A 13,118-nucleotide genomic window follows, 5' to 3' on the forward strand; every position below is an offset into this window, starting at 1 on the left:
GATATCCAGCATACACACTGCACATAGAAGGAGATACCTGAGGTCCTACGGTATCCATCTCTTGGCTATCGGATGTTGCTCTCGCGTCTGCGACACGGGCATGTCCTCGGTTCTCTGTGTGCCTCGGTGAGCTTTTCCTCTTTCTCATCCCATCCGAAAGATACGTCGCATCGTCGTTTGCCGCGCGCGGTTAAGTGCAGCCCATTACAGCGACGAGATGGACGACGTGTTCTCCTTCTTATTTCCTTCCCTCTCCCCGTTCTTCTCCCTTTTTCCTCGTCATTTTTCTGGTTTTCTTTTCTCTTTATATCCTTACTCGAGCACGCCTTCGGCGCTCGGTTGGGTGGGAGTCAAGTCCCGAAAGACCGGGAAGTCGACGTGTCGAAAACACGAAACCTTCGAGATACGAATTTCAAGATAACGAATGATCGGTGTGCTGGTATTGGGATTTCCTATAAATCATTACGTAGAATAATTGTTTTCTAAAAAGTTTATTCAACCGTAGGCCGTTTTATCGGAAAAATTATTTTCGGAATACGTAGTTTGAAGAGGTGTTTGAGAAACATTTATTTACACATTTTTGCCTTCTCAATTTTTACTTTCCTACAAGACAACTTTTCGCATTCACGGTCTTTATACGAATTTAATTGTCGGTATTTCGACTTTCGGGGTTTCGTCCCGTAGAATTTTTGCATCTCATCCGTTCGGTAGCCGCGACGTGCCGTCTGGCGTATATATCAATTCAAAGGTGCAAAATTTATTCGTCGTATAAAAGTTTACGTTCGAAATTACCGTAGTTACGCTTTACGACTCGGTTGTTATACGGTTTCTCTCGATTCAACGTTTCCTCAAAATCCGCTACCCCAACTTTTACTTGGCAATTTCACCCTCATACCGCTCATCCGTTATATTAATTCTCGCATGGCGCATTTAAATATCGCGAAAAGGGACGATAGCAATTATTACGAAGGGTAGTCCGCATCCGCCCCTCGCTTACACCGACCTTACGATTAACCCTTTTAGGGACAAACCTATTTCCTCGGTTATTTCACCGCGACAAAAACCATCGTCGTTTGCAAACTCGTCCTTTTAAAGACGTCGAAGAAATTCGTTTATCGCCTTTACTCCAAGTTGGATTCGATTAATCATTTTTCTTGGTTCGCAACTTTTTTCTTTCGCTCTTTTTTTTTTCCTCGTCCCGGCTCCCTCGCACTTCTTATTTATCCTTAAACGCCGCGTTAGGCGGGTGAACGAAACGAAATGGTCCATTATCGAAACTCGATCCGATACAGGTTCTAGGTCGAATAATAAAAAAGAAAAAAAAAAAAAGAAACCGAAACGGTAGATCCGTTGGATGAAATAACTGTTATAGCCTGCTGTATTCTCGATGATAAATCGGTGATAAATTAATCTGCACACATGTATAATTGTAAGTACGACTTAAAACTTCTAAAGACACGGGACTCGATCTTCATAAATCCCTCATCATGGAGATGAGTACTCCTCTGAGCTGCGTAATATTTACAACGAGTAGTAAATAAAACGCTGGTGTAATGTACAGTGGTATAGGTTACATAGGTGTACGCTTGCGAAATAGAAATAAACTTGCAAATATCTCGCGCGAAATCTATATATATATATTTATGCTTATAAAGCAGCATAAAGTCGGAGAGCGGTAAGGAGTGCAAAGAAGTCTGTGTCCTCGCAGTTTTTCCCCGGCAACGCACAGCATTATCCGGCAAAGTAACACGTTGTAGTACAACGTCTTCGGAAGCGGGATGAGGGAAAATAAGAAGAAAAGAAAGACGAAGAAAGTGAGGAAAGGAAAATGAAAACGAAAACCCACCACCGTTCTACAACAGTATTTTAGATTCATAAAAACTCCCAAATCTCACTCCTCGCGTTTTTTTCCACCCCTGCTGCTGCAAACCGTCGCTACAACGTTTCGCGGTTTTCTAACGATCGTAAATCACGCTCTCCTCAAAGGGTGCATGCGCAAGAAAAGCACGTACGAGTTGGCGCGTGAAAAAACATTTCAAGCTCTTTTTCAACAGTCTCTTGTACCGACTACATGTATTATACGTGTATGGGGCATTCCGCGCCAACTCAGTAAACGGTTCACCATGACATTTTTTTTTATTTCACCAAGGATTTTGCCTACGTTAGTACGACCCCTGAAAAGCTTCTGAAAAAAATTCAAAAATTCTTTTAATCAATCGTCTTTATCCTATTATTTTTTAAACCTATCTCAAAAATACTCGAATCGATTTTCATGGGACAAAATAAAAAAAAAAAAATACGTTCCAAAATGAAACCTTTTTATGCGAGATTCAGAGTGGGATCGAGTTGTCTTTTTTTCAATTTGTTTTTTCAAATCAATTTTTCTGTTTTTAAATCGCTTTTTTTTCTGTTTTCAGACTCGTTCAAAATTTATTGTAATATATTATATACGCGTATGCGTAGCTACTCATCTAATTCCGCCTGAAACCGAGCGATCATTACACCAAAACTCTGCGCTTTCTCGGGGTTCGTTTCATACTTTTATACCATCATCGTAAGATCCGAATTGACCGTTTACCAAGCCCCGACCGACTCACCAAATTACACATTATATTATATTATATATTAAACGTAGGTACGTATACATATACACGCGATCGTTTAACTTCACCCTCGTCCAGATTCTGCGGCGTCGTTCGCAAAGTCTTTTACACACGAATTGGCCCCCGAAATTGAGTTCCTAAACGCGCATTCACCATCGTCGAAACTCCGTTCAACGGCTTCCCACTTTCCCCCTCCCTTTTTTCTTTGACCATTTATTTGACTTTCACTCGTTACCGTCGTATTAGATTAAAAATTGATGGTCAAAAACTAATCTTGCTTTTCAATTTGTTATTCGAAATAAATGTAATAATTTCAGACAAACAGCTACGTTTAGTTTCGCAAAAACAAAATTAAAAAAAAAAGAAGAAAAAACCATCCGAGATTACTTTGACAATTTCCCTCGAAATCTATCCGCTCGTTTTCCGAATTCTCGACGGACAGCAAAGTTTGTAGGCACACTTTTGCGATCAAGTAAGAAACATACGAATGGATTTTGCTTCAAATCTGGTCAGCTCCAAGATAAGAAGAACCGCATAAATTGTAGGCCTAGATCATAAAAATTCGTTCGTTTGGTCTTACTCGGGATGTAGTCGAACTAAAAACTGATCACAGACGCGGATAATCATCTGAAAACAGTTGGATGCGATTCTCCGTGACTCGAGACCGAAGAAAACTTGAAAATATCGTGAAAATTGGAGTCTTCATTTTTAGAATGATATTAACTACGGGTTATTCATACAACAACTTCCCTTCTTTCCTCAATCTTCACACATAGAATCGTGGTAGGCGTATCTTCTCGTTCGGGGGGTAAAATTGGACGAGAATCCGACGAGCTTAATGCGTGTAACCAACATCCGCGATCGGTGAGGTTTCCGCCGCCTACTTGCCTACTCTAAATACAAATCTCCGTTCCAGCTCGTTGTTGGGTGCTTCTCGCTAACGAGCAATTACTGACGAACGACTCCCTCCGTAGACTTTCGAGGTTGCTTGTCGCGCTTCTCCGCGCGCTTATTATGCCTACTTAAGTCAAAGTTCCCTCAGCCCACGTGCTGGTATATAATCAACGGTGAAGTGATCACCCTGTCAGGTTATACGAAGAAGGAAAAGAAGAAACGAGAAGCTCCGCGTCTGACTGCAAGGTCTAATGTTTTTCCGCTTTATTTTATAGTCCAGTCGAAGAAGGTCTGGATTAAAAATATTCGGGATATCGCTGCATTTTTCCGTATAGGAGTTTTCGACCCTCGAGAAATTGAATGTGAAGTCACTGTTGAACCGCATAGCCGGCGTTTCGAGAAAATAGTAAAGCCCGACGTTTTTCGCGTTTTTCTCAAAAACTACTATCGACAGATGAAAAATGAATAAACCATCGCGGAGAGCTGAAAATTTTCCACCCAATCGCGTTTTCGTATGTCAGAAACAAAGCTGGATTTATAAATTAAGAAGATATAAATTATTTTACCAAAATTTCCAAAATACCGCCGATAAGTAGAATTTATTTTTTCTTAATTTGTTAATCCGACTCGGACGTAATTCGATGCAGAATTTTCCGCTCTACACGATGTTCAAGTCGTATCTCATCAATCGATAGCGGTTTTTTAAGGAAAGCGCGAAACATATTGAATTTTGCTGTTTTCTCGAAACGCCGGCTATTCAGCTCAAAAACGACTTCAGATTTGAATATTTATAATTCCGATTTATTTTGAATAGACTATTAGGTATAAACTTGGACGAAATCCGAGATGATATTATGATTCAGGGGAAAAATTTAACTGCAGTTAAAGATCAAAGGATTTATATTCCAGTCGCAGTATAATTGAATTTGTTAACGCGACTGGGTTGGATTGGTTAAAAGGTTCGAAATCGATATTTTAATGATTCTGCAGATACTGCATTACGCGTTACGTACCCCCCTTCCCCCCGAACAAATTGTTACTCTGTCAAAATTCCCGCCGCATTCGGACAATTCGAAGTGCTCGCTTACGTAAGACCTCGATATTTGTAACATTATACGTCCGGCATCCTCGATGTCGGTACGAAAATGGTTTCGAACCTCGTCGGTTTCCACCGGGCAATTTGTTTATGTAAATTGACCATATCGATTTTGGGTTACAGTTTGCGCCGAAAATCCCGGGCTAAGTGGGCGTTATCACTCCGGACTTTGGAGTGGAAAGCGTTGGTCCTGCTGCCGTCTGTCAACCAGATCAGCCGAGGGCTGCGATCCCTGCAGCTTGTGGAGTTCGCGACCGTCAGCCGTAGTTGGCGGACCCCCAGGAGTAGTTGGACCGGCGTCGGAACGTCAAATTCCCAACCCTCCGGCACCCACCGAGGCGAACAACAACCCCGTCGCCGTTAGCCAGAATCGCTACATCTCCGGTGAGTCGAGTCACGCCTTTTACAAAATTATAATATGTCTGCCTTGAGAGGAAATTCTCCGACGTTATCCTCACTGCCATTATTCTTGTTGTACGTGTTGAAGGTGCGGAATTATTGTTATTATTATTATTATTATTATTATTATTGTTATAATTGTTGTTGTTGTCGTTTTAATTATTATTATACATGGTACAACGACACGCGGAGCTGGCTTTCGACTGCCTGCTGAATCCGTCAAATGTGATTAAAACGCTGGACGGTATGTGCAGGTATCAGCCAGTAGTTTTGCAATTAGCGAACTACAACGGTTTTTCGTTTCTGCTCACGAGTAACGATTCTATAATTTTTTTTATTTTTTTTTTCAACTTATTTAACTTATTTCACACACACTTATCTCTTTACACCTATTTTTTTTTTTTTTTTTTAACGAGCTCTTTCTTCGAACACGCAGGGAAAAGAAAAAGTCTATTCGCGTCGTCAGATTGCAGGATTTTAAATTTACTTGAAACGGAATTTTCTGCCTCGTTTCCGACGCTGATAATGAGTTTACGAATGAACGACGTTTAGAGGAGCTTCTCTCTGTATAATTACTTGAATTACGGTAATTGAGCAACACCTTTGATCGTAGTTTGAAAAATTTAAACATTTGCATATCCGGTAGATGATCGAGGGAAAATATATCCGAAGGAAGGTGTAAATTATTATCGTCATTGGGTAGGTAGTAGTTTAAACTAATTGCGGATCAGGCTTACGGTGATTTAGGTTTGAATTTTACTACCCGTCGTTGAAATGCAAAGTAACATGTAATTGGCTAATACCCTGTCCTATATATATATATATATCCTACGATTAACGATCGAGCAAGCGGACCTGCAGCGTATGTATATCCCCTTAATTAATCGACGCTCACCCTTCACCCTGAAACGTTTCATCCGAACTATTTGTCGAGCGAAAAATTATCGCGCTACATTTTGTCTTCACCTCGGCAAGTTTTTCTTCATCGTTCATACTTACGGTGTACGAGTGTGACACAAAGAGCATCCCAAATTTTCTATGCCTATTTTATAAAAAATCTTCATCAATCACAGGAGGTCATTATGCCTAACGCTCGTTATCGAATCCTCGTGAATTCCTGTTACAAATCTGTATCGATGCACGATTTAGGCGGTAGCTGGTATACGTATACGTATACGTACAATACCTGTACATACTCACAATCAGTCATCTGCAGGGCATGTGCAGGAGGCTTGCGAATTCTCGGTAGGTAATTAATCGTTCGATTTATACACAGTCTATATCTGTACTACGGTACCGATAGAGGAGATAAATTACCGGGATTATGCGATCATGCGATGTACGAATCATGCCAACGCAACGGCAAACCGCGTGTGCATGCGAATAGGATCGTGTTTGATTTCGTCGATTTCAACGACAGGTAAATAAGGTACAAATCGCACGTGATATTGTGAAATTCTCCTTACAAGAAGAAAAAAACGATTAACAAAAAAAAAAAATAAATAAAAAATGGAATGCGATAGATACCTAATTGTCAGAGAGATGCGGAACTCTCAGCTAGATCTGATATTGTCTTACCGGCGATTTTCCTTCCCACTTTCAACATACTTTCATTCTTTTCATCTATTTGTTATTTTTTCGTTTTTTTTTTTTTTCTCTCTTCTCATCTCTTTTTTATTTTTCACTCGTTACGACGCTCTTCAACGACAGACTCGCTAATTGCGGAAACATTAGCGTCCTGCGAAACAACGATGATGTCAGTTTTTATTTCAAAGACCATATATACACCCACACCGTACTCCACTCTCCCGTACCGTTCTGCTCTGTTTTATTTATTCTATTCAATTCTATTCTATTCCATTCTATTCCATTCTTTACAGCCCCGTGAACAACATTGTACGTGCATGTATATTAATTAAAGGAGTAAACGTCGTGTTTACTCGGTAAACTCAGCTCTCGGGGTGGGTAGACTTGACTCTACTACTGCACATCGTTAAGGCATCAAGCTTCGTTTTACACCACACGGTGTATAATTATAACCCGCTCTACGATCATTTTTAAATATTTTAAATATATATATATATATATAACTACTCGTATAAATCTTTCTATTCATTTTTGGTACGCTGTGTAAATAACGCCTTAAAGTGTCAGGTAGGGAGGAGGGCTCTCTGCGTTAGGCCGGTGTGCGTATCTTTCAAGGACTCTTCCTGTCTCGAGGGATTCTCTTTCGACAAAAGCAATTTTATTCACGTCACATTTTCCACCGATGGATTCACTCGAGGTAAAAGCAGTTGTCGCAGGGCGGAAAAGGGGGGCAGATTTCAACTGACATGCTTGCAGGATTTTTATAAACCCTTTGATCCAGAATTGTTTAGAAAGGATATTTCGTCGGATGAGATCGAATAAAAATTTTTCAGTACTCGAAGTATATAATAATCACACACCGAACTCTGCGTGTGTCCGAAAGAAATTAAAATTATTTCATCTTCTTCGTTCGAATATGTTGGAAATCGATTTTTCGTCTATATTATATTATACAATTGTAGAACTGAAAAGAAAAAAATTGTCAGTAAATTGAAATTGTAAAACTGTCTTATGTGGAAAGAATTTCCTCGTCGAGAGATGCTACGTAAGGTTCTTCAATTAAAAGTAATTTCATCCAGTTTAAGGTATCTTCATTCTAATTGGAGAGCAATGTCTTGCTCAAGTTCATTGTGTCTGACCCTGATAATTAATTCTAATTGTTCGAGAGACCGAAAATCATCGCGGTGCGGCGGCGTAAACGTTTGTCTTTGGATTAATGAGGGGGTCTTTTTTTTTTTTTTTTTTTGTGTCCTCTTCTCCTTTGCGCGAGATCGCGGCTAGTTATCATATTACGAAAATTGGACAATCAAGGGAATTGAGCAGCTAGCTCGCAAAATTCTCCTCGTGGCATTCAACTCTCGCTTATTATTATACCTACTACATAGTGTCGTTCCCGCGTCCTTAAAACCATGGCGGTTGAAATTATTTTCTTGCCTTTTTTCGCCCCTCTCGCGCTATTATACTTCCGTGAAAAGTATAATAGTAATTTTTCACCCCTGACGAGACGCGGGGTAAAAGAAGAAATAACAAATTATACGAGGTGTTCACCATCCGTGTGACAGCTTGAGGTTGTCGGCTGTACCATTCCGTTGACGGAAGCCGGAACAAAAACTCGTTCGAGTTAAGTGGATTCGCATCAAGCCCTCCTGGCGCTAAGGCGTTAAGGCGTTGAGGCGTCACGGTGTCGTCAGTAAGCCTTTCTATCTTCCTTACAACGGAAAAAAACGCGAGAGAAAGAGAGAAAGAGAGAGAGACAAGCGTTCATTCGCCATGGAACAAGTCCCCTCAGGCGGTATGTATAACGTGCATGTAAACATAAAATGCAGTAAAACAAACGACAAAATTAAAACTAAAGTCGAAAAGGGGTAGCAAAATAGAGATAAAATAAATAAATAAGGGTGAGAGAGAGAGAGAAAAAAATGGCAGGATTGAGTGTAACAACCTGCAGCGAAATATTATGACTATGTATCAGGCATTCCGTATACACGTATAGTATATAACGAAGTTATTGACTGGCATTTTTTTGTTTGTTTTTTTTTTTTTTTCTTTCTTTTTTCCTACAAAGGAGAAGAAAAGTATAACGAAATACGTATGAATTACTGAACTTGGCAGAATATATTTCCTACGGAAAATTTATTCGACCTCCAATTCTGCGGAGCAATATTTTATGTACCTTATATATATAGGTATATGTATACCTAAAGAGGCAGATATTTCTTTTCGGGTTTCTGATTCTGAAATTGTTGTCGAAACGATCCGTCTTCGCGTTGATGTACACGATGGTACACGCGTACATAGTGAGGAACAGTATTTCCCATGTCACAATTCGCTTGTCTAAACACACAGAGTGCTGTTATACGTCTGGCATCGAAAGCCCTTGGTATATTGGTGCTTGCTGAGGAAAGACCCCCTTCCTTGTCTCTCTTGTCTCGATCTCGTTCGCGTGATAAAAACGTTACGAGAAGAAACCGGCTTCAAAATGAATCTTTTCCTACTCTGTTCTCTCTGCTACCGAGATTCCTCCTCGTTTTACTCGAGTTTCATACAAAATCGGACAAATTCGTTGCGTTTGTTGCTCGTTTCTTTCGCGATGCAAGAAGAAATTTATACAAATGTTTCTTTTTCTCAGTTTTTTGCGTTACGTCGAGTTCAAGTAATCATATATGCGAGAGAACGATCGTTGAACTTGTTGAAATAATTTGGATTCTTTTTTTTTTTTTTTTTTTGCAAGGAATCAATATGACAAAAAAAAAAACTTGTTCGTAGAAATTCCGACTCGACGGAACTGCGGCTGGAGTTTGTACGTAAAAACAGAAATATATGAAGATTTATACACGCGGTTGGTGAAAAATGTCAGAGAGAAGGTGGCGGAGCGTGGAAAATTGTCCCAATTTCATGGAGTACAGTGGATTTGAATTACAATTTTTCGCCAATGAAATATTCAACAATTTTTTTTCCTACCCTCTATTTCTTTTTTTTTTTTTTTTTTTTTTCTCTCTCACATCACGCATAGGTGCACGGGGTGCATTATCGAATTTTTTTCGTACCATTATCGAAGTAAAATGGTATGTAAAAAAACCGAGAGAGACAGAAAGAAAAAAATGATTAAGTAACGCCGTATCGGTTACTTTTGTCTTCAGCTGTATAACCTTGCATACTCGACTTCATTAAATGCATTTCCTTGCCTGCATATGGCAGATGCGACCTCCCTCTGGTTTTGGAAGCCTCTTTTCCGCAGTGTCTTCGTGACGTCTAGCTACCGGGTACAAATAGAATCCCTACATAGTTTCGTATGGTCCATCGCGTTTGTCCGGGTGAAACTTTGAGCCCCCTCTAACGACGAGAACTCTAATCTCACGGCGGTACGAATCCTCGTGACAGTTGGAGAGTTATACGCCAACGGCGAATCCCTTTGTAATTCGCCACTGAGAATTTCCTGGCTTTGCCTGAAAATTTATAATCATTTCGTTTAACTAAACTCGAGTCGGGGCTGATGGTTCTTGATGAACAAATTCCAGTCCGACAATTTCGCCGTATTGCCTCTGCGTAACGATTCAGGCACTTTAAACAGGAAAAGTATTCCAGGTCGATCTCTCCGATTTGATTTCTTTTTCAATATGTTGTATTATACTAAAAGCCAAGCAACACGTATCTTTTTTCATCTAACATTAAACACTCCGAGTAAGGCATGTCAAGGGGATCAGAGTTGGCAGTTACTTTTTTTTTTTTTTTTTTGTTTGAAATTGAGCAAAATTATATTTCTTAGCTCTCGTTATGGGAAAACTTTTCCAGTTGAATTGGTTAAAGAATATTACGTCCTTGTGAGTGAAACTGACATATTTGGTTGGTTTCACCCCCTTAAAGTGTTTAATGGCAGATAAAAAAAAAACGTGTCGCTCAGTTATTAGTCTAACGTAACGCGTTACGAAAGAAATCAAGTCTGAGACCAAATTCTAACGCCCGGCAGAGCGAAATTACATTGCACTTGACACGAGGCTGCGGCTGTAACTGCACACCGATACATTAATTCATAACCTGGGGCACGAGGCAACGAGTTATACAGTCAGGGTCGCATTAGGGCTCTTAGAGTCTCCTCATTAGTTGGGGTCGGTTGAACACCGAATTGTGCTGCAATTAATCTCGGGTGCTTGTGCGTGACGGTTTTGAGAACGAGGCTGTTCTTTCAACCACCCAGGTCAGTCTCGTGTTTTCCTCTATTTGCGCTTTTATCACGCGTACTACACTTCGTGTCACGATACACGTACGACACACGTAAGATACGCAACTTGAGCGCGAATATATTCTTCAGTTATTCGACCCGAGGCAATCTCGGCTTTTCAATTTACCGGGGCTTTGTGGGCTTAGAGGCAACCTTTCGTAGAAACTGACCCCTCCCTCCCCCAAACCCCTATCGTCATACCGAAGGACAGATATAAGAGATCAACCGAACGCGTCTGGGAGTATATGGCGAGGAAAGAGGCGAAAAACACACCAAGACGTGATTTTCATTTCTCGGAGGAACACGAATCGATTGGCAAACACCGAATTGATCCTACGAGTGTTTCCATGGATTTCAATCTCGTGGAAAACGCGATGATTTCGAAACGCCGCGTTTGCCGCGTGTGGTTTTAACCAAAAATCATAAATACGATTCGGGGGATTTGGAGAAGATAAAAAATTAAATTGATAGCACAACGAACTCCCGGACTGCGGACACTTTTTTGCAATTTACGCGTTACTCCGTAAGCCGGTCGAGAGGAAGTTGAGGAACCTGGGAGGTTTGCTACGGGATGACTCCTCGAGCTCCTCCGCTTGAATTCCATTAGCTGTTAACCGTTTATTGCTCTTTCGAAAGTAGGATTATCCGCACCTCGGCGGTGAATCTCTCGGCTAGGTAAATCAGAAGGCAAACTATGCTAATACCGTCTTAATATGATTTCGCCCTCCATTGCTGGCCTGGTTTCTCTCAGGGCCAGAGTTCTCGAGTGTCCATTTGGACCCGTGTCGTTGATCCACCACTCGAATAAATAGAGTTTCAAATTACCCCCAGGGAGCTGCCGTCCAGCGGATCGCAAATCGAGTTGAATTCCGGCACGATCTGCGGATCAAAACGGCGAATAAAGTTGGAACAGCTTGACTACCTTCGACTTTTCAAACTCGCGAGGCATTCTTAAATCTCTTGTCGTACTCCGTGATGGTGAACTCGAAATTCCCATCCAGCTGTGACACGGCGCGACGCTCCGCAGTCGACAAAACTGCCAACGGAAAATTTCATTTCCATCAGATTTCCCGATATTATATGCAGTGCATGTATATACACACCCGGAACAAATCTAACCCCCGGGTATTCACGCTGCAGTACGTACGTATGTATGTACATGCATATAATATATCAACGTGTGTCCTACTTTTTCAACTCTTGACTCGCAACGTTGCTACCTGAAACCTGACACCTCCTGGCTGGAAGGTGCTGACTTTGCGATCCGTTATTTCATGCTTATGATTGAATGGCACGAGATGAGTATTCTTCTCTAATTCACTACGACAGTGTTCCAGTTGCACGCCGATCTTCGGGAATACGACGAAATTCGGTACTTGTCGTTAGGACGAGTTTCATTCTTCCGTAACATCGTAGCGTCTGTACAATAGTGTCACTATTGCGATGACCGAACTTCATATTCAGTCCAATCACTATCAAAATTAAACATCAAATCAGCGAGTCCTCTCTCCGTCTTTTCGCAACCATAAAAACCAGCTGGGAGTGTTTTTTATTTCGCTGATATCGAGTTTCATCCAACGTTGCAGGTATAATAAATTTTCGAGCTGCGTTAATACTTTTTATCTCTTGATACCGGAAGGTTTTTTTTTTTTTTTTTTTTGGGAGATGAAGCAACGCCGGACTCGTTGAATCGAACCAATGTGCAGCCTCTGCAGGCTACGGCATTTGCAGGCGGGCTTTGCCTCTGAATAATTGACGCAATAAAAAACTGTCACTTGCATCAGCGGTTCAAGTAGCAGCTGTACAACTCGCCACAACCCTAGGCGCGATTGTTATTGTCGTTGTTTGTGTATATTCCTTATAAGCTATTGCTGTGCCGTTATATTTACAACAATGTCCGCGCAATCGTTGTCCTGCAAACGATTCATGTTTAGGAGCTAACTATGCACTCTAATTTTTCGCGATAATGGTACGTTAAGTACCATTGGATAGTGTTTTGCTCCATAGTTTCATCGTTACTTAATCTCTCTTAACAAAAGAGAAACAGATCATTATGTATTGCGTAGAGTATCTCAGGATTTTAAAAGTAATGCCAAGTATTACAAAGTATATTTTATGCATACATATACGTTGCACATTAGAGCATAGTATTCCAGCAGGGTATGTGTGATGTTCTACGCTACGATTCAACAAAGAATGTTCAATATATGCTTTCAACGGCGTATCTATATCCCATTATTATGTCTTGCCAGAAATAAGATTCAAACGAGTTCCTAGAATAGAGATTGCTCACGGTTATAGCAAGACTTCTCGTCGATGT

At 40.7% G+C, this 13,118-nt stretch overlaps 1 protein-coding gene across 2 annotated transcripts in view; it reads left to right on the plus strand.

Annotated features, from left to right (window-relative positions):
- LOC107219989 (tyrosine-protein kinase Btk29A) overlaps positions 1–13,118 on the plus strand; it is a 153,865-nt gene that overhangs the window by 15,303 nt on the left and 125,444 nt on the right. For both annotated transcript variants that reach the window (XM_046743808.1, XM_046743809.1), the window contains exon 4: positions 4,717–4,977. In XM_046743808.1, coding sequence (XP_046599764.1) covers positions 4,717–4,977 — 261 coding nt within the window. The remainder of the gene's footprint in view (positions 1–4,716; positions 4,978–13,118) is intronic.

This window comes from Neodiprion lecontei, chromosome 6 (genome assembly GCF_021901455.1).
Source record: "Neodiprion lecontei isolate iyNeoLeco1 chromosome 6, iyNeoLeco1.1, whole genome shotgun sequence".
Classification (NCBI taxonomy): Eukaryota; Metazoa; Arthropoda; class Insecta; order Hymenoptera; family Diprionidae; genus Neodiprion; species Neodiprion lecontei.